At 49.9% G+C, this 25232-nt stretch overlaps 1 protein-coding gene across 1 annotated transcript in view; it reads left to right on the forward strand.

Annotated features, from left to right (window-relative positions):
* ccdc33 (coiled-coil domain containing 33) overlaps positions 1-25232 on the forward strand; it is a 302969-nt gene that overhangs the window by 88118 nt on the left and 189619 nt on the right. The window contains exon 4 of the mRNA XM_038784192.1: positions 17205-17338. Coding sequence (XP_038640120.1) covers positions 17205-17338 — 134 coding nt within the window. The remainder of the gene's footprint in view (positions 1-17204; positions 17339-25232) is intronic.

A 25232-nucleotide genomic window follows, 5' to 3' on the forward strand; every position in this document is an offset into this window, starting at 1 on the left:
CATTACAGTGTTAGCCTACTTGTGTCAATAATTATTAAAAAATAAATAAATTTAGCGTACCCAATTCATTTTTTCCAATTAAGGGACAATTTAGCACAGCCAATCCACCTACCCTGCACATCTTTTTGGGTTGTGGGGGTGAAACCCACGCAGACACGGGGAGAATGTGCAAACTCCACACGGACAGTGATCCAGAGCCGGGATCGAACCTGGGTCCTCGGCGCCATGAGGTGGCAGTGCTAACCACTACGCCACCGTGCTGCCCCAATTGTGACAATAATAAAGATTATTAAAGATTATTATTTCCAAAGGGGAGCAGGGAAATTCTCCCCAGTGTTTCCCCTCCCCCTCTCCAGCCAATAGTTACCTCTCAGCCAATATCACTAAAGAGTTTATTTTGTTGGTGTTGCATTGCTCACAGGTTGCAAAATGAGCTTTATAAATTGTCAATCCTTGGCATCGTCCGCCTCGAGGAGATTCAAAACCTGGGATCGACAGAGTTTAGGCTCAGGGAATCAGTGGATATGGAGAGTAGGCAGGAAAGAGGATGAGGGATGGTGGCATAATGGTAATATTGTCGGATTAGCAATCCAGAAACTCAGGCTAATGCCCTGGGGGACACGGGTTCAAATCCCACCACGGCAGCTGGAGAAATTTGAATTCAATTAATAAAATGGGGAATTGAAAATTCTTCTCGGTAATGGTGTCATGACACCATCGTCACAGACAGAAGGTATCCTCTCTCCTGCTGCCTATAATTGGTTGGTTTTTGTGGGAAGAGGTGTGCCCTTTCTTACCCTCGGTGTGTATATCCCAAATAATAGAGATTTCGTAATAAACTAAGGGGGCGATTCTCCAATATGGAGCCCAAGTGTCCGCGTCGTCGTGAATGCCGTCACGACAGTGCGAACCGAGCCCGGGGCGACCGATTCTGGCTCTCAGAGGTTCACGCCACTCCGGCCTCCTATTGCAGCGCCAAATGGGCGGCCTGCTGATCGGTGGACCCTGATCTCGGGTCAGACCCCATTGGAGGCCCTCCCCGGTGAAGGAGCCCCGCCCCACAGGCCACCCCCCCCCCCCCGACCGTTTGCGCAGACTTTCCACCGGCAGCGGCCAGGGGTGAATGGCGCCGGCGGGACTCTGTCGTATCAGCGCGGCCGCTCGGCCCATCCGGGCCGGACAATCGGCGGCCCCACCGATTCCAGTGGCCCGCGGCCGGCGCCGCGCCAAACGCGCCGGCACAAATGGCACAGATTCTCCGCACCTCGGAGAATCGCACGCCGGCGTCGGGGCAGCGTGGCACGGTTGCAGCGCTTCTCCGGCCCGGCGCGGGGCTCGGAGAATCGCCCCCTAAATGTTTAATAAAATAATTCAGCAGCAAGCTTTTGTGAATTTAAAAATAAAAGTTCTTTATTCTCACACACATATTCTGTGTGTGAGAATTAATTAAACATCACCTACTTTTTTCATGGGATGTCGGCATCGCAGGTTGAGCTAGCATTTATTGCCCATCCCTAATTGCCCTTGAGTCAACCACTTTGCTGTTACGGCTGTGGGCATGTACGAAGGTGAGGGGGAGGCAGGTGTTGGATCTCAGGAGGTCCGCCACGGGATGGGCAAAGGGAAGTCCTCGTAAAGCCAATCCCCCCAGGGCGGCACAGAGGCACAGTGGTTAGCACTACTGCCTCATGGCACATATAGGCCAGACCAGGTAAAGACGGCAGATTTCCTTCCCTGAAGGGCATTAGTGAACCAGGTGGGTTTCTATGACAAACGACAATGGTTTCATGGTCATCACTAGACTTTTAATTCCAGATGTTTTATTGAATTCAAATTTCACCATCTGCAATGACAGGATTTGAACCTGGGTCCCTGGAGCATTAGTCTCATGAAATGAAAATCGCTTATTGTCACGAGTAGGCTTCAAATTAAGTTACTGTGAAAAGCCCCTAGTCGCCACATTCCGGCGCCTGTTCGGGGAGGCTGTTACGGGAATCGAACCGTGCTGCTGGCTTGCTTTCAAAGCCAGCGATTAGCCCTGTGAGCTAAACAGCCCCTCATTTGCTAGTCCAGTGACAATACCACTATGCCACCCCCTCCTCCTTGATCTCTCTCTCTCACACACACACACAGCACATATTGTATTTCACGTCTCCTTGCTGGGTGTGCTTTGGGTAGTTGGGGGACCCATCATCTTCCTGCCCAACTACATTCTCATCCCCATCATACAGGGTGGGCAGGTGCCAAGATTGACAGCCAGCCCACCTTATTCAGATACGCAATCAAGGGTCAATTAGGATAATACACTACCCACACCATAAAACATTTGGTCTGGGCGACAGAGCAGGTGCGGGCAGAGTGTTTATTTTTATATAGCTAATTAAGGAAGGGAAGTGTTGCTTAATTTTTTTTTAGAAGTTGAAGGACCCAATTATTTTTCCAATTAAGGGACAATTTAGCACGACCAATCCACCTACCCTGCACATCTTTTTGGGTTGTGGGGGTGGGAACTATGCAGATATGGGGAGAATGTGCAAACGCCACACGGACAGTGACCCGGGGCCGGGATTGAACCCGGGTCCTCGACGCCGTGAGGCAGTAGTGCTAACCACTGCGCCGCCGCGCCGCCCTGGGGGGATTGGCTTTACGAGGACTTCCCTTTGCCCATCCCGTGGCGGACCTCCTGAGATCCAACACCTGCCTCCCCCTCACCTTCGTACCTGCCCACAGCCGTAACCTACCCCACCATAACCATGTCGCTGGACGTAGCTACTCTGAGGATCCAATGGCTTTCACCCTCCCTCACCCGCCGTTCCAACATCAGCCAATGATGTGTTCTTAGTGCTGCTGGGACTGAAGGGGCTGCTGGCCAATTGATTGGCTGGCAGCGTCAGAGGACGGTCCCTCCACCCCAGAGAGGGGCTGAAGACCCACTTGGCCCCTCATTTTGTTGCCCCTCCGGGCATAATGGCTGCAGGGAGGGTTGGCATGGAACATGTTGGCTCAACGTCGGTTCTGATTCCAACCGGGGCAGCACGGTGGCGCAGTGGGTTAGCCCTGCTGCCTCACGGCGCCAAGGTCCCAGGTTCGATCCCGGCTCTGGGTCACGATCTGTGTGGAGTTTGCACATTCTCCCCGTGTTTGCGTGGGTTTCGCCCCCACAACCCAAAGATGTGCAGGGTAGGTGGATTGGCCACGCTAAATTGCCCCTTAATTGGAAAAAGTGAATTGGGTAATCTAAATCTAAAAAGAAGTTCTGATTCCGGCTCGGGCGTGGCGACCACACCCCTATCCCTCGATATAATTCAGTCCAAATACTGGCTACAGCTAAAGTTAATGCACATTACACAGTATCTGGTTTATAATCTCCGCTCTCCCACATGGCAGGCGGAAGCGATTCGATGATTTAAAGTTGAAGTGAGGGTCTTATAAAAGAGGGGCTCACAGGTTGTGAGATTCCAAATAATTGAATAGCTACAAGGTTAGTTCTCAGGTGAACTTTCGACGGGGATAGGTTAGACACTCTGGCTGTCTAATGTCTGTCTGATGTCTGACTCTGCTCCGCAGACTGGCTAGACTGGTACGTCTGATGGCTATGGCGGAACTAACTGTTAAACAAGCAACCACAATTTGGCTGCCTCCATGCGGTTTTCCCCCAGGTTTTCCACACCCGGTGGGGTGTTCATTTCAATTCCACATCCTGGGATGCTGCCTCTGAGGGTTGGAGACAGCCGAGTGTTTTTGTATTAGAATGGCTCGTTTAAAACCAATAGACCTCTTCTGAATGGTTTCAGGGAAGGGAATTCAGTCATATCATTCTAGAATGTTCTTTTATTCCCTCTTGAGATAGAGGAGTGCTTCTTTTTTCAAATATATTTTTATTAAGGTATTTGAAAATTTTAATAAAAATTAACAATGACATAAACATGTCCAATAAACATTTCTCCCCCCCCCATCCCAATCTTCACACCCCCCAACCATAAAACGACAATCCCCCCCCCCCCCCCCCCCCCCCCACTTTGGAATACTGCTGCTGCTGACATTTTCATTTTCCCCCGAGAAAATTGACGAACGGCCGCCAATTCTGGGTGATCCCAACCATTGACCCTCTTAAGGCGAACTTTATTTTCTCGAGACTGAGGAACCCAGCCATGTCACTAACCCAGGTCTCTACACTCGGGGGTTTCGAGTCCCTCCACATTAACAAGATCCGTCTGCGGGCTGCCAGGGAGGCAAAGGCCAGGACGTCGGCCTCTTTCGCCCCCTGAACTCCCGGATCGTCCGACACTCCAAAGATCACTACCTCCGGACTTGGCACCACCCGTGTTTTTAGCACCGTGGACATTGCCTTAGCAAAACCCTCTGAGCTTCGGACATGCCCAAAACATGTGGACATGATTTGCTGGGCTTCCCGCGCACCTCGCACACCTGTCCTCTACCACACAAAACTTGCACATCCGGGCCACCGTCATGTGTGCCCGGTGGGCTACCTTGAACTGTATCAGGCTAAGCCTGGCGCACGATGAGGATGTATTAACCCTGCTTAGGGCATCCGCCCATAGACCGCCTCTATCTCTCCTCCTAGCTCGTCCTCCCACTTGCCCTTAAGCTCCTCCACCGGAGTTTCCTCCGCCTCCGAAAGCTCCTGGTAAATATCCGATACCTTCCCCTCCCCCATCCAGGAACTGGAAACTACTCTATCCTGTATCCCCCGTGGCGGCAGCAGCGGAAAGGCTGTTTTCCCAGGAAGTCTTGCACCTGCAAATACCTAAAACCATTCCCTGCTGGCAATTAAAATTTATCCTCCAAGGCTTTCAAGCTGGGAAAGCTCCCATCTATAAATAGATCCCCCATCCTTCCAAACCCTGCTCTTTGCCATCTCCGGAAGCCGCCATCTTGCCTACCCGGTACAAACCGATGATTAATATAAATCGGGGTCCAAATCGATGCTCCCTCCACTCTCTTATATCTCCTCCATTGGCCCCAGATTCTCAGAGCCGCCCTTACCACCGGACTTGTGGAGTACGGGGCCGGCAAGAACGGCAGAGGTGCCGTTACCAATTCTCCCAGACTGGTGTCTTTACATGACGCCGCCTCCATCCGCTCTCACACCGACCCCACCCCCACTACCCACTCCCTAATCATGGCTATATTAGCCGCCCAGTAGTAGGTGCAGAAGTTCGGCAGCGCCAACCCACCCTCCCCCCGACGGTGCTCCAGCAACACCTTCTTCACTCGTGGGGCTTTACCCGCCCACACAAAGCCCAAAATAACTTTATTCACCAGAGGAATGCTTCTAATACACAAAAGAAATCTGGTGACATGTGAGGAGCCTCCTTTTTGTTTTTGGAGCCTTGTCTAGTGTTTTAAAATATAAAATTAGCTTCACGTTCAAGATGCCAGCCAGTACTGGACATGCCAGTAATATCCTTAATAATAATATCCTTTAGGGAAAGGAATCTGCCGTCCTTAACAGGTCTGACCTACATGTGACTCCAGGTCAATGGGGCGGCCACATAATAATAATCGCTTATTCTCACGCGTCGGCTGCAATGAAGTTACTGTGAAAAGCCCCTAGTCGCCACATTCCGGTGCCTGTTCGGGGAGGTTGGTACGGGAATTGAACCTGCGCTGCTGGCCTTGTTCTGCAATACAAGCCATCTGTTTAGCCCACTGTGCTAAACCAGCCCCTGATGCCATTAACACTTAACTGCCCTCTGAAATGGCCCAGCAAGCCATTCCGTTCCAGGGCAGTTAGGGATGGGCAAGCAATGATGGCATTATCAGCAGCACCCTCATCCCGTGAAAGAATTAATGTTTTTTTTTAACAAAAAATTTTATTGAGGATTTTAGGCCTATATAAAAAGTGACATTGTACAGTACAAAAAAAAGTAGTCAAGCAAGACACAAATTACAAATTAAACATAGTGCAAACCACGGCTCTGTTGACGCACGGACCTGCCTCCATATCCCCCTACTCTACTCTACTCTACCCTTGCCCCCCCCCCCCCCCCCCCCCCCCCCGACGCTTACTCTCCTCTGCGAAGAAGCCAATAAATGGCTGGCATCTTCAGGCGAACCTGAGTAGCCAACCTCTCAAGGCGAACTTGACGTTCTCTAGGCCAAGAAAGCCCGCCATATCCGATAGCCAGAAAGAATTAATGTTTAAAAGTACGGAGTGGAGGGAGATTATTGAATGGTGGGGGAGGTTTGAGGTCTACTCTTGCTCCTCTTCCAAAGATTCCCAGTCCAAAGATGCGCAGGTGAAGTGGATTGGCCAGGCTAAATTGCCCCTTCGTGTACAAAGGTTAGGTGGGGTTACGGGGATAGGGCAGGTGGTGAGACCTAGGTAGAGTACTCTTTCGGAGGGTTGGTGCAGACTCGATGGGCCGAATGGCCTCCTTCTGCACTGTAGGGATTCTATGATTGTATTCCTTATGTACTGACATAAATGAAAATCATTCTTTGACCCCCGTTCTCTATTTGCTGATGTGCTGTGGCCAAGGTGGGAGTGTTCCTCACTGGCACATGTACTTGGAAAATTGAGTTCTCTGTGGAATTTTACTCGAGATTTATTTCAGCTTCTCTTGTGATTTAAAACTTGGACAGAATGATCTAATTTGGGTGGGTAGCATTCACAAAGTAATGAGACAAAAATAACTGTTGCTGGTGTACTTCCAGCAAAGTGATGATTTAAACACAGATCAGAAGTCACATGAACAATAAGATCAACCTCTTAGCTCATCCGTCCAGATACGCCCGATATTTCCTCCTCCCCCCCCCTGCCCCACCCACCTCAGCATGTGGCTCCTTCTTAACATTCTTGGCAGGGTGTGCAAGGCAGCAGTCTAACGCTGCTCATTGTGAAGTTAATATAAGAATGTAAGAAATATGGGCAGCAGAAGTGGAGCCGTCTCGAGCCTGCTTCAATCCGATTCAATGGCTGATCCTCCGCTTCAACTCAACCTTGTCGCCTGCTCCTCGTATCCCTCGATTTTGTCTAGAGATCAAAAAGAGATCTGTCAATTTCAGCCCTTCCAATAAACCCAAGGGTACAGCAGCTATTGCTCAATGTTCCCTATCTCTGTAATCTCCTCCAGCCTTACAGTCATAGAATCATAGAATTTACAGGGTAGAAGGAGGCCATTCGTCCCATCGAGTCTGCACTGGCCCTTGGACAGAGCACCCTACTTAAGCCCACACCTCCACCCTTTCTCCGTAACCCAGTAACCCCACCTAACCTTTTGGACACCAAGGGGCAATTTAGTGTGGCCAATCCACCTAATCTGCACATCTTTGGACTGTGGGAGGAAACCGGAGCACCCGGAGGAAACCCACACAGACACGGGGAGAAAGTGCAAAGTCCACACAGACAGTGATCCAAGCCGGGAATCGAACCTGGGACCCTGGGGCTGTGAGGCAGCAGTGCTAACCACCGTGCTTCCGTGCCGCCCCTGGCCTACTGCCCCTGATATACCCAGGCCGACTCCCATCCAAGTACTAATCCAGCCTCAGTTTGCCTAGCTTCTGAGATCAGATGAGATTGGATGTATTCAGACTAGTACAGCTTTAAGGGGAAAAAAAACCAGTCCTCAGGGTGATCCTCATTCTTCCCATTCTGGACCTTTCCCCATCTCCGAATTTTCATCATTCCACCACTGGCGGTCGCGCCTTTGGCTGCCTAGATCTTGAACTCTGAGTTCCCTCTGTTGCGATGTGATGTATGTCTTAAACCGCTGCCCATTCCTACCCACAACTAGGCAGGATGTGATGTATAATCCCGTGTACCCTGCAGACAGAACACGTGAGCAATCCTACAGTTCAGACTGTCTACCTATCCTCCCCGTGACCCTAAACTATATATGGTCTGATCTTCAAACAAAGATCGGGCTGGAAGAAGGTTTGCAGTGGAGTTCCCCAGGGGTCTTATAGATAGAACAGTACAGCACAGAACAGGCCCTTCGGCCCTTGATGTTGTGCCGAGCAATGATCACCCTACTCAAACCCACGTATCCACCCTATACCCGTAACCCAACAACCCCCCCGCCTTAACCTTACTTTTTAGGACACTACGGGCAATTTAGCGTGGCCAATCCACCTAACCCGCACATCTTTGGACTGTGGGAGGAAACCGGAGCACCCGGAGGAAACCCACGCACACACGGGGAGGACGTGCAGACTCCGCACAGACAGTGACCCAGCCGGGAATCGAACCTGGGACCCTGGAGCTGTGAAGCATTTATGCTAACCACCATGCTACCGTGCTGCCCCAAGTCAGTATCGGGATCCTTGCTTCGCCAGATATCTATCGAAGATATCGACCTTGGTGTGCAGCAGGCAATTTCAAAGATTGCAAATGACACAAAACTTGAAACAATTGTAAGCTGTGAGGAACACGATGCAGAACTTCAAAAGGACATGGAGAGGTTGGTGGCGTGGGCAGAGAGATGGCAGATGAAGTTCAATGCAGAGGAGCTTTAGAACATGGAGAGACAATATGGAGACAAGGGCAGGGGAATGCCACTCAGTCATGATGCTCGTTTGGAGAGCCGGAGCAGAGGTGATGGGCTGAATGGCCTTCTTGTGTGCCGTGACAATTCTGTGATTCAGTGACACTGTCTTTATTACGCTCTCTTCCAAAGATGTGCAGGTTAGGTGGATTGGCCATGATAAATTGCCCCTTAGTGTCCAAAATTGCCCTTAGTGTTGGGTCGGGTTACTGGGTTATGGGGATGGGGTGGAGGTGTTGACCTCGGGTAGGGTGCCCTTTCCAAGAGCCAATGCAGACTCGATGGGCTGAGTGGCCTCCTTCTGCACTGTAAATTCTATGATAATCTATGATTAATCGAGGACAAAGGTTCGGCACAACATCGTGGGCCGAAGGGCCTGTTCTGTGCTGTATTTTTCTATGTTCCTCTAATCTGCCCCCTAAAACTAATCTTATTGACCAAGCTTTTAGTCGCGTGATCTTAATATTTCTGTATGTAGCTTGGTGCCACAATTTGTCTGGTAACGCTCCATTGAAGTGCCTTCAGGTCATTTTACTACATTAAGGCACTCTCCAAATGCAAGTTGCTGTCATCATAAGACCCTGGTTAATTGTGGCATTATGCCAGACAATCCCCTTTTGATGAAAGATATGGAATGATTGCGAGCGAAAAGGGGGTGACATTTGGAGTAGATATATGTGCTGTTCCCTCACCCCAGCCGAAAGATGTGTTCAATGAGGCTTTCGAGGCGAGAGATGAGAACGGGATGTGACATGTTTATAGCACTCTCTCACGATTCCTTAAGAAACAAACAATATTTATTACTTGTAGCTGAATGCTTTGACGCGACCTCCTCTGACAGCAGATGCCTTATTAAGGCGACCTCTGGATATCTGTTTGTGGCCTGGAGCTGATTTGAGTCCTGTCCTGTGGTGTGGGGTTGTATTCCGAGGTAGATATTGTCGAGGTGCATTCCCCTTCCCGCGCCCCCGGTGAGGGAATTGAAAGCGACACGAGGGGTCCTGACAGGACCCGCTTGCTTGAGGATTATGAGTAATATGTTGGTTCCCCTCCAAGTCACTCCCCGCCCTGACTTGGAAATATGTCGCCGTTTCTGCACTGTCGCTGGGTCAAAATCCTGAAACTCCCTCCCTAACCGCACAGTGGGTGTACATACACCGCAGGGACTGCAGCGGCTCAAGAAGGCAGTTCACCACCACCTTCTCAAGGGCAATTAGGGATGGGTAATAATTAGGTGGATTGACCAGGCTAAATTGCTCCTTAATTGGAAAAAATGAATTGGTACTCTAAATTTATTTTAAAAATGTTTCCCCTTGTAATGGATAGAATTGTTTGTTACAACATAAGACATTCAGTCTTCAATGGTGCCATCGCTCGTTGGGCAAGCTTATTAACAATATATATATTTTTAAAAATCTATATTTTTTATTGACTTTGAGGAATTTTCGTTTGCTGTTAAGAGTTGTAATAATAATCTTTATTGTCACAATTAGGCTTACATTAACACTTCAACAAAGTTACTGTGAAAAACCCCTAGTCATCCCATTCCGGCGCCTGTTCGGGTGCATTCAGACTGTCCAATTCATCTATTACCTTGTGGGAGGAAACCGGAGCACCCGGAGGAAACCCACGCAGACACGGGGAGAACGCGCAGACTCCGCACAGACAGTGACCCAAGCCGGGAATCGAACCTGGGACCCTGGCGCTGTGAAGCAACTGTGCTAACCACTGTGCTACCGTGTTCTAGTTGTTGGGAAGGAAGTGTCTGTCATTGGCTTGGCCACCCGCAGGTGCGGAGATTAAATTTGCCATAATCCATGTCCTTGGTTATTTTTGTAATTCTCTTTTGAAAGTTACAACTGAATCTGTCCTGTCAGGCAGCACATCCCAGATCATAGGTAACAGAATCCCTACCTCCTGGTACCATTCCAGTAAACCTCCTCCATACCATCTCTCCAAGGCCTTGACATTTTTCCTAAAGTGTGGTGTCCAGTCCCGGACACAGTACCTCTTACCATTCCCCAAAGGTTTACCGGGGAGAGGGGAAATCGACGCTTGACAGGTGAGGAACAAATTCGCCTGGGTGTAAAAGAAAGCATCTGAGAGCTTTACGAGGTTTGCGTGCCGTGGATAATTATCACTTGGGGACCAACAATGATATATAATAACAAGAGTCAGTGTGTGTACACTGTGGCTGATTAACACAGGGAGAGGCTGTTAACAGGGACTGTATCAAAACAAACAGCTTCAAAGAGAGAGAGAGAATTATCCACCAACCATTCTTTTGTTAATGTTTGATGCAGCGATAGCTTTGAAGTGGCAGGCAAATGAGATGCCAAACAGGTTATTGGGGAAATGGATCATCTATTTCGTGACATACCAAAGGGGGAATTTATTGAGGGCCCATATGGACATCTCACCCACATTTCTTCGCTCGAAGATAGGTCCGATCCACAGAGCTGCGACTCCTTCGGGGCCTCACGGTAGCATGGTGGTTAGCATCAATGCTTCACAGCTCCAGGGTCCCAGGTTCGATTCCCGGCTGGGTCACTGTCTGTGTGGAGTCCTCCCCGTGTGTGCGTGGGTTTCCTCCGGGTGCTCCGGTTTCCTCCCACAGTCCAAAGATGTGCGGGTTAGGTGGATTGGCCATGCTAAATTGCCCGTAGTGTAAGGTTAATGGGGGGATTGTTGGGTTACGGGTATACGGGTTACGTGGTTTTAAGTAGGGTGATCATTGCTCGGCACAACATCGAGGGCCGAAGGGCCTGTTCTGTGCTGTACTGTTCTATGTTCTATGTCCTGTCATGGGTGGGGGAAAGGTCCTCAGTCCACCCCAGCCAGAATGGGGATTGAACCCCATGCTGTCGGCAGCAATCTGGCTATCTAGCAAACTGAGCCAAGAATTGCTGTGGCAACGTACAGGTACAATGCATGTTGTACCCTGGAGCCCTGGATAGAGATGATAGAAGCACCAATATGTTTCCATTTAATGGCTGACCAGGATTCTCTCCTGCTCTTACCGCCAGTCATTGGAAGGATTTGCCAGTGAACACTCACAACCTGATTGGCCGTGTTATGAACGCACCTTCCTCGGCCGTCAAGTCCTGGGATGGGACTCAAACCCGGAGCTGCTAGTTTAGAGTCAGGAACGCTACCCACTGCGCCGCACAGCCTCCATCACTCACATTACTGTTTCATGCAAACGGGAAATAGGCAGGATGCTTGTTTGTTTAGTATTTATTCTTTCATGGGTGTCACTGGCAATGCCAACATTTTTTGCCCATCCCTAATTGCCCTTTGAGGGTGGCTAAGAGTCAACTACATTGCTGTGGGTCTGGAGTCAGCTGCTTAGACCAGGCAAGGGTTCATAGAATCATAAAATCTCTACAGTGCAGAAGGAGGCCATTCGGCCCATCGGGTCTGCACCTGCCCTTGCAAAGATCACCCTACGTAAGCCCACACCTCCACCCTATCCACACCTCGTTAGAGAGAAGAAGGTTAAGAGGTGACTTAATTGAGGCATACAAGATGATCAGAGGATTAGATCGGGTGGACATTGAGAGCCTTTTTCCTCGGATGGTGATGTCCAGCATGAGGGGACATAGCTTTAAATTGAGGGGAGATAGATATAGGACAGATGTCAGAGGTAGGTTCTTTACTCAGAGAGTAGTAAGGGCGTGGAATACCCTGCCTGCAACAGCAGTGGACTCGCCAACACTAAACGCATTCAAATGGTCATTGGATAGGCATATGGACGATAAGGGAATAGTGTAGATGGGCTTTAGAGGGGTTTCACAGGACAGCGCAACATCGAGGGCCGAAGGGCCTGTATTGCGCTGTAATGTTCTATGTTCTATGTTCTATCCCCGTAACCCAGTAACCCCACCTAACCTTTTGGGCGCTCAGGGACAATTTAGCATGGCCAATCCACCTAACCTGCCCATTTTTGGACTGTGGGAGGAAACCGGAGCACCCGGAGGAAACCCACGCAGACACCGGGAGAATTCAGGCAAAGCTCCTGCAACATTGTCTTTGATGGTGGGCCATTGTGCCTGGGGGGCTGAAAACGTGTTGCCCTCGCCATGCCCCGTTCTCTTAACTCGAAATGGCCAGTGTTCCTGTGGAGGTCAAAGAAAACACTTCAAAGATACCCTGAAGCTCCCCTTGAAGTTCAGCAACATTGACATCAATGACTGGGTGGAGCTTGCTACCAATCGGTCAAAATGGTGACAACTTGTCCATCAAGCCGCCTCATGCCTCGGACCCCAACATCTTAATGGTGAGGCAGAGCGACAGCAGAGAAGGAAAGAGAAAGGAAGCAAATCCTGCTCCCCGTGGGACATCTCTGCTCCATGAGCCCAAAGATCTGCCGGTCGAGAATCAGCCTATTCAGTCGCCGTGAAGACCAACGGCAGAAATTCGCAATCCTGAGTCGACGCCATTCTCGAATTGGGGGACGGCCGATGACGATGACACCTTGGAATCTCCCCCTCAACATCCTTTGCTTCTTTCTCCGCCTTTCAACCCACCACCTGGACCATACTTCTGATCATCCCTCTAACCATCTTCTCCTTTGGCTCAGGGTCCTCCATAACCCCCGCAAAATAAGGCCGAATATATGTTCAGGCCAAAGGTGAATATCCCCAAATAGAACAGTACAGCACAGAACAGGCCCTTCGGCCCTCAATGTTGTGCTGAGCAATGATCACCCTACTTAAACCCATGTAACCCGTATACCCGGTAACCCAACAATCCCCCCATTAACCTTACACTACGGGCAATTTAGCATGGCCAATCCACCTAACCCGCACATCTTTGGACTGTGGGAGGAAACCGGAGCACCCGGAGGAAACCCACGCACAAACGGGGAGGACGTGCAGACTCCACACAGACAGTGACCCAGCCGGGAATCGAACCTGGGACCACTGGAGCTGTGAAGCATTGATGCTAACCACCATGCTACCGTGAGGCCCGTGATATCTAATATCAGCCTGGATAATATCTTGAATGTAAAGATGTTTAAAATATTTTAAAGATGGGGGGAAACCCCCCCCCCCCCCCCCCCAAGCCTGTCCACCAATTCATTTTACCAACCAAGGGGCAATTTAGTGTGGCCAATCCACCTACCCTGCACATCTTTGGGTTGTGGGGGCGAAACCCATTCAAACACTGGGAGAATGTGCAAACTCCACACGGACAGTGACCCAGAGCCGGGATCGAACCTGGAACCTCGGCGCCGTGAGGCTGCACTAACCACTGCGCCACCCTGCTGCCCTTTGCCCACCATTAACAAGGCACAAGTTAGGAGTGTGAGGGAATACTCCCCAGTTGCCTGGATGAGTGCAGCTCCAAGAACACTCATGAAGCTCGACACCATCCAGGACAAAGCAGCCCCGCTTGATTGGCACCCCATCCACTAACATTCACTCCCTCCACCACCGACGCGCAGCGGCAGCCGTGTGTACCATCTACAAGATGCACTGCAGGAACTCACCAAGGCTCCTTGGGCAGCACCTTCCAAACCCACGACCTCTACCATCTAGAAGGACAAGAGCAAGGACAAGAAGGACATGGGAACAGCACCACCTGGAGGTTTCCCTCCAAGCCACACACCATCCTGACTTGGAAATATATCTTCCGTTCCTGCATCGAACCCCCTCCCTAACAGCATTGTGGGTATACCTAGACCACATGGGCTGCAGCGGTTCAAAAAGGCAGCTCACCAGCAACTTCCCAAGGGCAATTAGGGATGGGCCATAAATGCTGGCCTAACAGGGGAGTTTTGCTTTCTGTCCTGAGCCAATGTCTTGCCCCTCGATCAATCCGTTAACGAGTAAAAAATAAATGGGAAAATCTTCTACATAGCTGCCATTTATCCCGTAACACAGAGCAGAAACAGTCCGTTAAAATACCTGAGGCCTTAGCTGCGGAAGTCCCCTCCCTAAACCTCTCTGCTGCCCTCTTCCCCTTCCCCTTGTTTTGATTGTGTTCAACCATCTACCTGATTATCTCCTTATGAGGCTCGGTATTAAATTGTTTGGTAACGTGCCTGTGCGACTCCTTGAGGCCTTACTCTGTGGGTGCTATTTAAAGGCAAATTGTTGTTGGTGAATGAGAGCTGATTTTGGTGAATCGGCGAGGTGATCGAGTGCCCCTTGACTCAACGAGGGAACGGAATGTACAACTATTGTGATGCCTTGGCCAGGCCTGTGTTGGACACGGAGCACATCTCCACTGCCCGCGTAAGTCGGTGCTGAACTGATATCATTTCAAAATATCGTGCTGGAATGACAAACAAACGTTTTTCGCCATCGATCCAACATTGTACCCTGCAATGATTAATGGCTTTAATGCATAATGGTCTCCTAATATTTCTGGGGCTAAACTAAGCTTCTTAAAACATTGAAAGTTTTCCCTCTGGCTGAACTCAGGAATGTGGGGGGGGGGGGGGGGGGGCAAACGGTGACACAGTGGTTAGCACTGCTTCCTCACGGCGTCGAGGATCCGGGTTCGATCCCGGCCCTGGGTCACTGTCCGTGTGGAGTTTGCACATTCTCCCCGTGTCTGCGTGGGTTTCACCCCCACAACCCAAAAAGATGGGCAGGTTAGGTGGATTGGCCACACTAAATTGCACCTTAATTGGGGAAAAAAAATAATTGGATACTGTAAATTTTTTTTTTTTAAATGGAGGCGCCTTAATATCTTCTGAAATCTTATTAGCTAGAATATAATAATGGAATATTTCTGAGTATGATTTCCAGTTCTCTGAATCTTCAACAAATGAACCCACCCTGACAAAATTTCACGTCTTTTTTAATGGTATTGAATGTTCTCCCAACTTCCCTTAAATTGATGGTTGAGTTAATTCCAGTTGAATCACCAACTTGTTACAGCTTTAACTCGCATCGCAAGCTGTGAGGATCTTTTGTTTTTTTTTTAAATTTAGATTACCCAATTATTTTTTTCCAATTAAGGGGCAATTTAGCGTGGCCAATCTACCTACTCTGCACATCTTTGGGTTGTGGGGGTGAAACCCACGCAGACACGGGGAGAATGTGCAAACTCCACACGGACAGTGACCCAGAACCAGGATTGAACCTGGGTCCTGGGCACCGTGAGGCACCATGCCGCCCGAGAATCTTTTGCATTCTGACCCGCTCTACCTCCGTTTTACTGTCTCACACGTGGCGAGGTCTGCATCCTCCTGAACCCCTCGGATTGCCGGTTTAAGATCCGTACTGGCCCTTCCTTCGAATTTTTTGGCCGCAAATCCCTTGTCGGCTTTGATGCTGGGTGCGATTTCTGGCCTTCTGTTAATCTGCTTGATCGATTGAGCTGTTAAAGCAGCTCCATTAGTCCACATTGACATCGCACATCGACTTTTTCTTGAAAAGTATTTTTTCCGACCCATTCCTCGTTGTCGCTTTCCCTTTTGTAAACTGTTATATCTTGAGACTAACAGCACAAAAGAAATAGCTGAAAAATAATGCTGCCAGCAACATGAACAGAGGTTTATTAAATAGTTCTCCGCTGTCCACGAGCTGGTACTCGACTGAGGACGAAGGCCTGTGAAGTAGCTGATGGTGTCACACATGTCCCGGTTGTTAAAGAGAGTTTGCACATGACTACAATGACCCACATATATAACAGACACCAGATTATCATTGATCAAGACGCCTTGTACATCATAACATCTAACTCACTCTTCATTCTTTCATAGGATGTGTGCATCGCTTGCAATGCCAACATTTGCTGCTCATCCTAATCACCCTTGAACTGAGTGTCTTGCTGGGTCCATTTTACTGTCCGAATTGTCCGAATGTCTCCCTTTATGATTTTTTTTTTATTCATGGGATGTGGGTATCGTTGGCTGGGTCAGCATTTATTGCCCATCCCTAATTGCCCTTGAACTGCGTGGCCTGCTGGCCCATTTTAGAGAGCATTTTAAGAGACAACCACATTGCTGTGGGTCTGGAGTCACGTGTAGGCTAGACCGCGTAAGGACGGCAGATTTCCTTCCCTAAAGGACACAGAGTCATAGAATTTACAGTGCAGAAGGAGGCCATTCGGCCCATCGAGCCTGCACCGGCCCTTGGAAAGAACATCCTTCTTAAACCCACGCCTCCACCCTATCTCCGTAATCCAGTAACCCCTCCTAAATCTTTGGACAATAAGGGACAAATTATCATGAATGAACCAGATGGATTTTTCCGACAATCGATGATATTTGTCAGGGTCACCATTACTTTTTTAAATAAATTTAGAGTACCAAATTATTTTTTTCCAATTAAGGGGCAATTTAGCGTGGCCAATTCACCTACCCTGCACATCTTTGGGTTGTGGAGGCGAAACCCACGCAAACACGGGGGGAATGTGCAAACGCCACACGGACAGTGACCCAGAGCCGGGATCGAACCTGGGACCTCGGCGCCGTGAGGCAGCAGTGCTAACCCACTGCGCCGCCCCCGTGCTGCCCCGAGGGTCACCATTACTGAGACTGGTTTTCAATTCCAGATTTATTCATTGAATTTGAGTTCCAGCAGTGACCATGGTGGGATGTGAAGCTGTGTCCTCAGAGAGTTAGCCTGGGCCTCCGGATTACTAGTCCAGTGCCATTATCACAATGTCACTGTCTCCCTCTAACTCTGAGTCTTCACACGTGAATTCTAATGCGATATTATCTCTGTTCCATAGTAAAAGTGGCTCGGATGTAGAGAAACTGCAAAGAGCTCAGGGTGTTACCCATGCTAGCGTCCAGCCGACTCATTCGCCATCCTGGGAAGAGAAGGTATCTGTGGAGATAGATGAGGAGAATGCCAAGGATGAAGGTGAGACTCGCAGCCCCTTGGATTGGTTCCTTGTTCATTGCTTTCACATTTGATAAATCCAAATCTTTTTTGTTTTAACCCCACCTGATCTCCCACTTCAGGGGCGGAATTCTCCGACCCCCCCGCAGGGTCGGGGAATCGCCCGGGGCCTTCGTAAATCCCGCCCCCGCCGTGGCCGGAATTCTCCGCCACCCAGGAATCCAATTGAGGGACAATTAGGGGCTGGTTTAGCACACAGGGCTGAATCGCTGGCTTTGAAAGCAGACCAAGGCAGGCCAGCAGCACGGTTCGATTCCCGTAACCAGCCTCCCCGAACAGACGCCCGAATGTGGCGACTAGGGGCTTTTCACAGAAACTTCATTTGAAGCCTACTCGTGACAATAAGCAATTTTCATTTCATTACAATTTAGCGTGGCCAATACACCTACCCTGCACATCTTTGGGTTGTGGGGGTGAGACCCAGGCAGACATGGGGAGAATGTGCAAACTCCACACGGACAGTGACCCGGGGCTGGGAGCGAACCCGGGTCCTCAGCGCTGTGAGGCAGCAGTGCTAACCACTGCGACACTGCGCCGCCCAATAATATTTATTGTTGTCACAAGTAGGCTTACATTAACACTGCGGTGAAGTTACTGTGAAAAGCCCCTAGTCGCCACATTCCGGCGCCTGTTTGTTACACAGAGGAAGAATTCAGAATGTCCAATTCACCTAACAGCACGTCTTTTGGGACTTGTGGGAGGAAACCGGAGCGCCCGGAGGAAGCCCACGCAGACATGGGGCGAACGTGCAGACTCCGCACAGACAGTGACCCAAGCCGAGAATTGAATCCGGGTCCCTGGCGATATGAAGCATGAGTGCTAACCATTGTGCTACTGTGCCACCCTACCAGACCTGCTGGGTTTTTCCAATGTTCGCTGTCTTTGCAACCAAATGTTGCAAAACGTTGACGACCTGGCAGCATAGTGCCTCGGTCCTGCAAAAGAACTCCCAGAATTCCCTGTGCGCTGTCGTGTCACGGCAAAACACTCCAAAGTCCCATCCCGTTCCCCGGTACCCAACAGCTTCCATCCCCTTTCCCTCAGCTGCGGCCGATTCCCGTGGCTGGATCTCCCATGAAATCTTTCAGTGGGCTCCGGGCAGGAGGAGTGATCGAGGTCGCTGGAAAGAGAGGAGCTGTGGAAGCTTGGGAAAAGCCGCAAAGAAACTAGAAGCAGCATCACGCGGGTGGGCTTAGCCTACTGAGATTGCCCGAAAAATCCCAGTAAGCCGTTAGCTAGTTTGCAAAGGAATTTTGTGATTAGACCTGCTTACAAACTAATCACTAATTTGTCTAACTAATATATGTCATGAAATCAGGAGCTTGTTATCTTACAAAAAATGAAATGAAAATCGCTTATTGCCACGAGCAGGCTTCAAATGAAGTTACTGTGAAAAGCCCCTAGTCGCCACATTCCGGCGCCTGTTCGGGGAGGCTGTTACGAAACACTAGATAAAAAAAATTTAGATTTTCTATACCATTTTTTCCAACCGTCAATGGTAAGAAATTAGTCAATGTAGTTGTACGAAGGGGTCCCGGGTGTCCTTGTCCATAAGCCATTGAAGGCTAAGGTGCAGGTGGGTAGCACAGTGGTTAGCATTGTTGCTTCACAGCTCCAGGGACCCCGGTTCCATTCCCAGCTTGGGTCACTGTCTGTGTGGAGTCTGCACGTTCTCCCCGTGTCTGCGTGGGTTTCCTCCGGGTGCTCTGGTTTCCTCCCACACGTCCCAAAAGACGTGCTGTTGGGTGAATTGGACATTCTGAATTCTCCCTCCGTGTACCCGAACAGGCGCCGGAATGTGGCGACTAGGGGCTTTTCACAGTAACTACATTGCAGCGTTTAGGTAAGCCAACTTATGACAATAATAAAGATTATTATTTTTTTTATTTTAAAAAAGCAAGCTATTAGGAAGGCCAATGGAATGTTAACCTTTATCCCAAGAGGATTTGAGTCCAGGAATAGTGAGGTCTAGTTTCAATTGTATCGAAGCTTGGTTAGACTGCACCTGGAGTATTGTGTGCAGTTTTAGATTGATAGATTACTGATCAACAATAACAGATAGGGTGATGGGAATAGAGGGTGTAAAAGGCAACAAAGTGTCCAATCAGATTGGATCGTATTAAATGGCGGAGCGGACTCGATGGGCTGAATGGCCTACTCCTATGTCTCACCCATTCAAGTAATTTTTTGGAGCGTAGGCACTGTTGTCATGTAGGAAACGCACCAGCCAATTTCAGCACAGCAAGATCCCACAACCAGCAATGGGATAATGACCAGGTCATCTGTTCATGTGATGTGAATTGAGGGGCAAATATTGGCCAGAATAATTCCCCCTGCTCTTGTTTGAAATAGTGGATTATCAACATCCATCTCGGACTGATAGGGACCAGGTTTAACGCCGCAGCTGAAAGCTGGTGCCTCAGACAGTGCCGTACTCCCGCAGTGCACCGCTGGAGTGTGAGACCGGGGTCTTTAGTGCAATGGGATCCTGGCTGAAAAACACTGTGTACAAATCTACCGCTGCCAATCGAGCTGAAGATACTATTTTGCCAGGGAGAGATTCCCCAGCAGCACACAAGAGATGATGTCTGGGGCCTAACGACGGGGCCGGGGGGGGGCGTGGGCGATGTTACTTAGGAAATGGTGTATGTTTTGGGAGCGTGGTGTCGATATAGTTTCCATCTGTGAGCTCCCCCGTTCCCGGCTGTGATGGCCTTAAACCTGGCAATTTAATTATTCTGTTGGATGCGACGTCACACCCAAGCAGATTTGCCGCCTTGCCCTGATGCATCATTGATGTACATCGATCGCCTCCCTGCCTCAAAGGCAGCTATTGATGGCCCAGCTCTCTGCCTGATTGGTCCGTAAGCAGGTCGAGGGCACAGAATTTCTAATTATCCTAAAGACTTTCCAGTCAACCTGTTAAACAGCTGACACTGACTGGAATTTAAATGTCCGGACCCTTTCATTTTGAAGTATTTTTATTCCACAGGTTTTCCACTTTTTTTTACAATTTACAACAATCTCACAAACCCCCGACCCACCAAGCCCCCCCGCCCCTCCCGTTGGTAACCAACGCCCCAAAATGCAAAATAAAGAAAGCCCGACGATTGTTGAACCCATCAATCGCGCCCCCCCCCTCCACATACAAAATTTAACTTTTTCCGGGGACAATATCCCCAACAGATCCCCCCCCCCCCCGCCGCCACATCGAGGCCCAGGATGGAGAGGTTGACCTCCACCCCAACAGGACCCGCCTGCGAGCGATCAGCGGTGGGGGCGAAGGCTAAAACATCTGCCCCCCCCCCCCCCCCCACCCACCTACAGCCCTGGCCTGTCTGACACCCCGAATATGGCTTCCAGGGGACTTGTCTCCACATCGACATGTAGAACCCCAGAAATGGTGCTGAACGTCGTCCTCCAAAACCTTTCCAGCTTCGGGGACGGCACGGCAGCACAGTGGCTAGCACTGTTGCTTCACAGCTCCAGTGTCCCAGGTTCGATTCCCGGCTTGGGTCACTGTGTGGAGTTTGCACGTTCTCCCCGTGTCTGCGTGGGTTTTCTCCGGGTGCTCCGGTTTCCTCCCACAGTCCAAAGATGTGCAGGTTAGGTGGATTGGCCTTGATCAATTAGTGTCCAAAGGGTTAGATGGGGTTACTGGATTACGGGGATAGGGTGGAGGCGTGGGTTTAAGTAGGGTGCTCTTTCCAAGAGCCGGTGCAGACTCGATGGGCCAAATAGCCTCCTTCTGCACTGTAAATTCTATAATTCTCTGAAGACATACGAATGTGGTTAGCAGGGCCCCTCCCACATCGCTCACAGACACCCTCCACCCCTTTGAACAGTCGGCTCACCTTGGACTTTGTAAGGTGCCTCAACATCGAGGCATTTCCCCTCCGCAGCAGCTCACACCACCATCCATCCTCCAGCGCCGTCCCCAGCTCTTCCTCCCACTGCATCTTAACCCCCTCCATGGACACCCCATCCTCCTCCAAAATCCTCCCGTAAATCGGGGAGGCGACCCCCCTCTGCAATCCCGCCGCAGACAGCATTGCCTTCAGCAACGAGGAGGCAGGCGCTATCGGGAAGCTTGATAAGACCTTCCTCGCACCTGCATATATTTGAAACACACCTCGCAGTCGCCTAAACGTCTCGCCCAGCTCCTCCAGGCACTAAAGGGACAGTTTATCATGGCCAATCGACCTAACCTGCACATCTATAGGCTGTCAGAGGAAACCGGAGCACCCGGAGGAAACCCACGCAAACCCACGTGCAGACTCCGCACAGACAGTGACCCGAGGCCGGGATTGAGCCCGTGTCCCAGGCACTGTGAGGCAGCAGTGCTAACCACTGTGCCGCCGTGCCGTCCAACCTCCTTTCAACCTTCTCTTCCTCATGGGAAACGTTCCCAGTCAATCACAGCGGTGACTACACATTTCCTTGACTATAAAGAGCTCCGGGCCTTCCTGAATTTGTAAAAGGCAGAGCAGAAATGCAAGTTATCTCTATTTATTTGTAACTAGCCCTTCCCGAGTCTGGGGAAGGCTCTAGCTAAACACTTGCTCCTCCTTAGTTCCAGCTCAGTCTAGCTGTTCACAATATACATGAATGATTTGGACAAAGGAATTGAATGCAATATCTCCAAATTTGCAGATGACACGAAGCTGGGTGGCAGTGTGCGCTGTGAGGATGATGCACAGAGGCTGCAGGGTGACTTGGACAGGCTGGCTGAGTGGGCAAATTCTTGGCAGACGCTGTATAATGTGGGTAAATGTGAGGTTATCCACTTTGGTGGCAAAAACAGGAAGGCCGATTATCATCTGAATGGTGGCAGTTTAGGAAAAGGGGAAATGGAACGAGATCTGGGTGTCACGGTGGAACAGTGGCTGAAGGTTGGCGTGCAGGTACAGCAGGTGGTGAGGGTTGGTTTGCAGGTACAGCAGGCGGTGAGGGTTGGCATGCAGGTACAGCAGGCAGTGAAGGTTGGCATGCAGGTACAGCAGGCGGTGAAGGTTGGCATGCAGGTACAGCAGGCGGTGAAGGTTGGCATGCAGGTACAGCAGGCGGTGAGGGTTGGCATGCAGGTACAGCAGGCGGTGAGGGTTGGCATGCAGGTACAGCAGGCGGTGAGGGTTGGCATTCGGGTACAGCAGGCGGTGAGGGTTGGCATGCAGGTACAGCAGGCGGTGAGGGTTGGCATTCGGGTACAGCAGGCGGTGAGGGTTGGCATGCAGGTACAGCAGGTGGTGAGGGTTGGCATGCAGGTACAGCAGGCGGTGAGGGTTGGCATTCGGGTACAGCAGGCGGTGAGGGTTGGCATTCGGGTACAGCAGGCGGTGAAGGTTGGCATGCAGGTACAGCAGGCGGTGAGGAAGGCTAATGGCATTCTGGCCTTCATAGCGAGAGGATTTGAGTATAGGAGCAGGGATGTCTTGCTGCAGTTATACAGGGACTTGGTGAGGCCACACCTTGAGTATTATGTGCAGTTTTGGTCTCCTAGTTTGAGGAAGGACATTCCTGCTATTGAGGGTGTCCAGCGAAGGTTCACCAGACTAAGTCCCGGGATGGCAGGACTGACATATAAAGAAAGACTGGATCGACTGGGCTTGTACTCACTGGAGTTTAGAAAAATGAGAGGGGATCTCATAGAAACATATAAAATCCTGATGGGACTGGACAGGCTAAATGCGGGAAGAATGTTCCCGATGTTGGGGACGTCCAGAACTAGGAGTCACAGCCTCAGAATAAGGGGTAAGCCATTCAGGACGGAGATGAGGAAGAACTTCTTCCCTCAGAGAGTTGTGAACTTGTGGAATTCTCGACCGCAGAAAGCTGTTGGGGCCAGTTTGTTGGATATATTCATAAGGGAGTTGGTCGTGGCCCTTGCGGCTAAAGCGATCAAGGGCAATGGAGAGAAAGCGGGAGTGGGGTACTGAATTAGAACATAGAACATAGAACATAGAACACTACAGCGCAGTACGGGCCCTTCGGCCCTCGATGTTGCGCCGACCTGTGAAACCATCTGAAGCCTATCTGACCTACACTATTCCATTTTCATCCATATGTCTATCCAGTGACCACTTAAATGCCCTTAAAGTTGGCGAGTCTACTACTATTGCAGGCAGGGCGTTCCACACCCCTACTACTCTCTGAGTAAAGAAACTGCCTCTGACATCTGTCCGATATCTATCACACCTCAATTTAAAGCTATATCCCCTCGTGTTGGTCATCACCATCCGAGGAAAAAGACTCTCACTGTCCACCCTATCTAACCCTCTGACTATCTTATATGTCTCTATTAAGTCACCTCTCAGCCTTCTCCTCTCTAACGAAAACAACCTCAATTCCCTGAGCCTTTCCTTGTAAGACCTTCCCTCCATACCAGGCAACATCCTAGTAAATCTCCTCTGAACCCTTTCCAAAGCTTCCACATCCTTCCTATAATGTGGTGACCAGAACTGCACGCAGTACTCCAGGTGCGGCCGCACCAGAGTTATGTACAGCTGCAGCATGACCTTGTGGTTCCGAAACTCAATCCCCCTGCTTATAAAGGCTAGCACACCATATGCCTTCTTAACAGCCCTATTAACCTGGGTGGCAACTTTCAGGGATTTATGTACCTGGATGCCGAGATCTCTCTGTTCATCTACACTACCAAGAATCTTGCCATTAGCCCAGTACTCTGCATTCCTGTTACTCCTTCCAAAGTGAACCACCTCACACTTTTCCGCATTAAACTCTATCTGCTACCTCTCAGCCCAGCTCTGCAGCTTATCTATGTCCCTCTGTATCCTATAACATCCTTCAGCACTATCCACAACTCCACCGACCTTCGTGTCATCTGCAAATTTACTAACCCATCCTTCTACACCCTCTTCCAGGTCATTTATAAAAATGACAAACAGCAGTGGCCCCGAAACAGATCCTTGCGGTACACCACTAGTAACTGAACTCCAGGATGAACATTTGCCATCAACCACCACCCTCTGTCTTCTTTCAGCTAGCCAATTACTGATCCAAACCGCTAAATCACCTTCAATTCCATACTTCCTTATTTTCTGCAATAGCCTACCGTGGGGAACCTTATCAAACGTCTTACTGAAATCCATATACACCTCATCAACCGCTTTACCCTGATCCACCTGTTTGGTCACCGTCTCAAAAAACTCAATAAGGTTTGTGAGGCATGACCTACCCTTCACAAAACCGTGTTGCGTATCACTAATTAACTTGTTCTTTTCAAGATGATTATAAACCCTATCTCTTATAATCTTTTCCAACATTTTACCCACAACCGAAGTAAGGCTCACAGGTCTATAATTACCAGGGTTGTCTCTACTCCCCTTCTTGAACAAGGGGACAACATTTGCTATCCTCCAGTCTTCCGGCACTATTCCTGTCGACAAAGCGAGGCTGTGTTGACAAAAGGAAAGGAGCTTTGAATTAGTTGAGAATGGAGAGTTGAGCTGCTGCCTCCTTGAACCGTATAAATTCTGAGTCTATTTTTAGGGTCGGCTCGTTGGTCTAGGGGTATGATTCTCGCTTAGGGACTTTCATTTAGGGCGGCACGGTGGTCTAGTGGTTAGCACAACTGCCTCACGGCGCTGAGGTCCCAGGTTCAAATCCCGGCCCTGGGTCACTGTCCGTGTGGAGTTTGCACATTCTCCCCGTGTCTGCGTGGGTTTCGCCCCCACAATCTAAAAATGTGCAGAGTAGGTGGATTGGCCACGCTAAATTGCCCCTTAATTGGAAAAAATAATTGGGTAATCTAAATTTAGGGGCAGCAGGGTAGCATGGTGGTTAGCATAAATGCTTCACAGCTCCAGGGTCCCAGGTTCGATTCCCGGCTGGGTCA

Source organism: Scyliorhinus canicula, chromosome 24, assembly GCF_902713615.1.
Source record: "Scyliorhinus canicula chromosome 24, sScyCan1.1, whole genome shotgun sequence".
In the NCBI taxonomy this organism is placed as follows: Eukaryota; Metazoa; Chordata; class Chondrichthyes; order Carcharhiniformes; family Scyliorhinidae; genus Scyliorhinus; species Scyliorhinus canicula.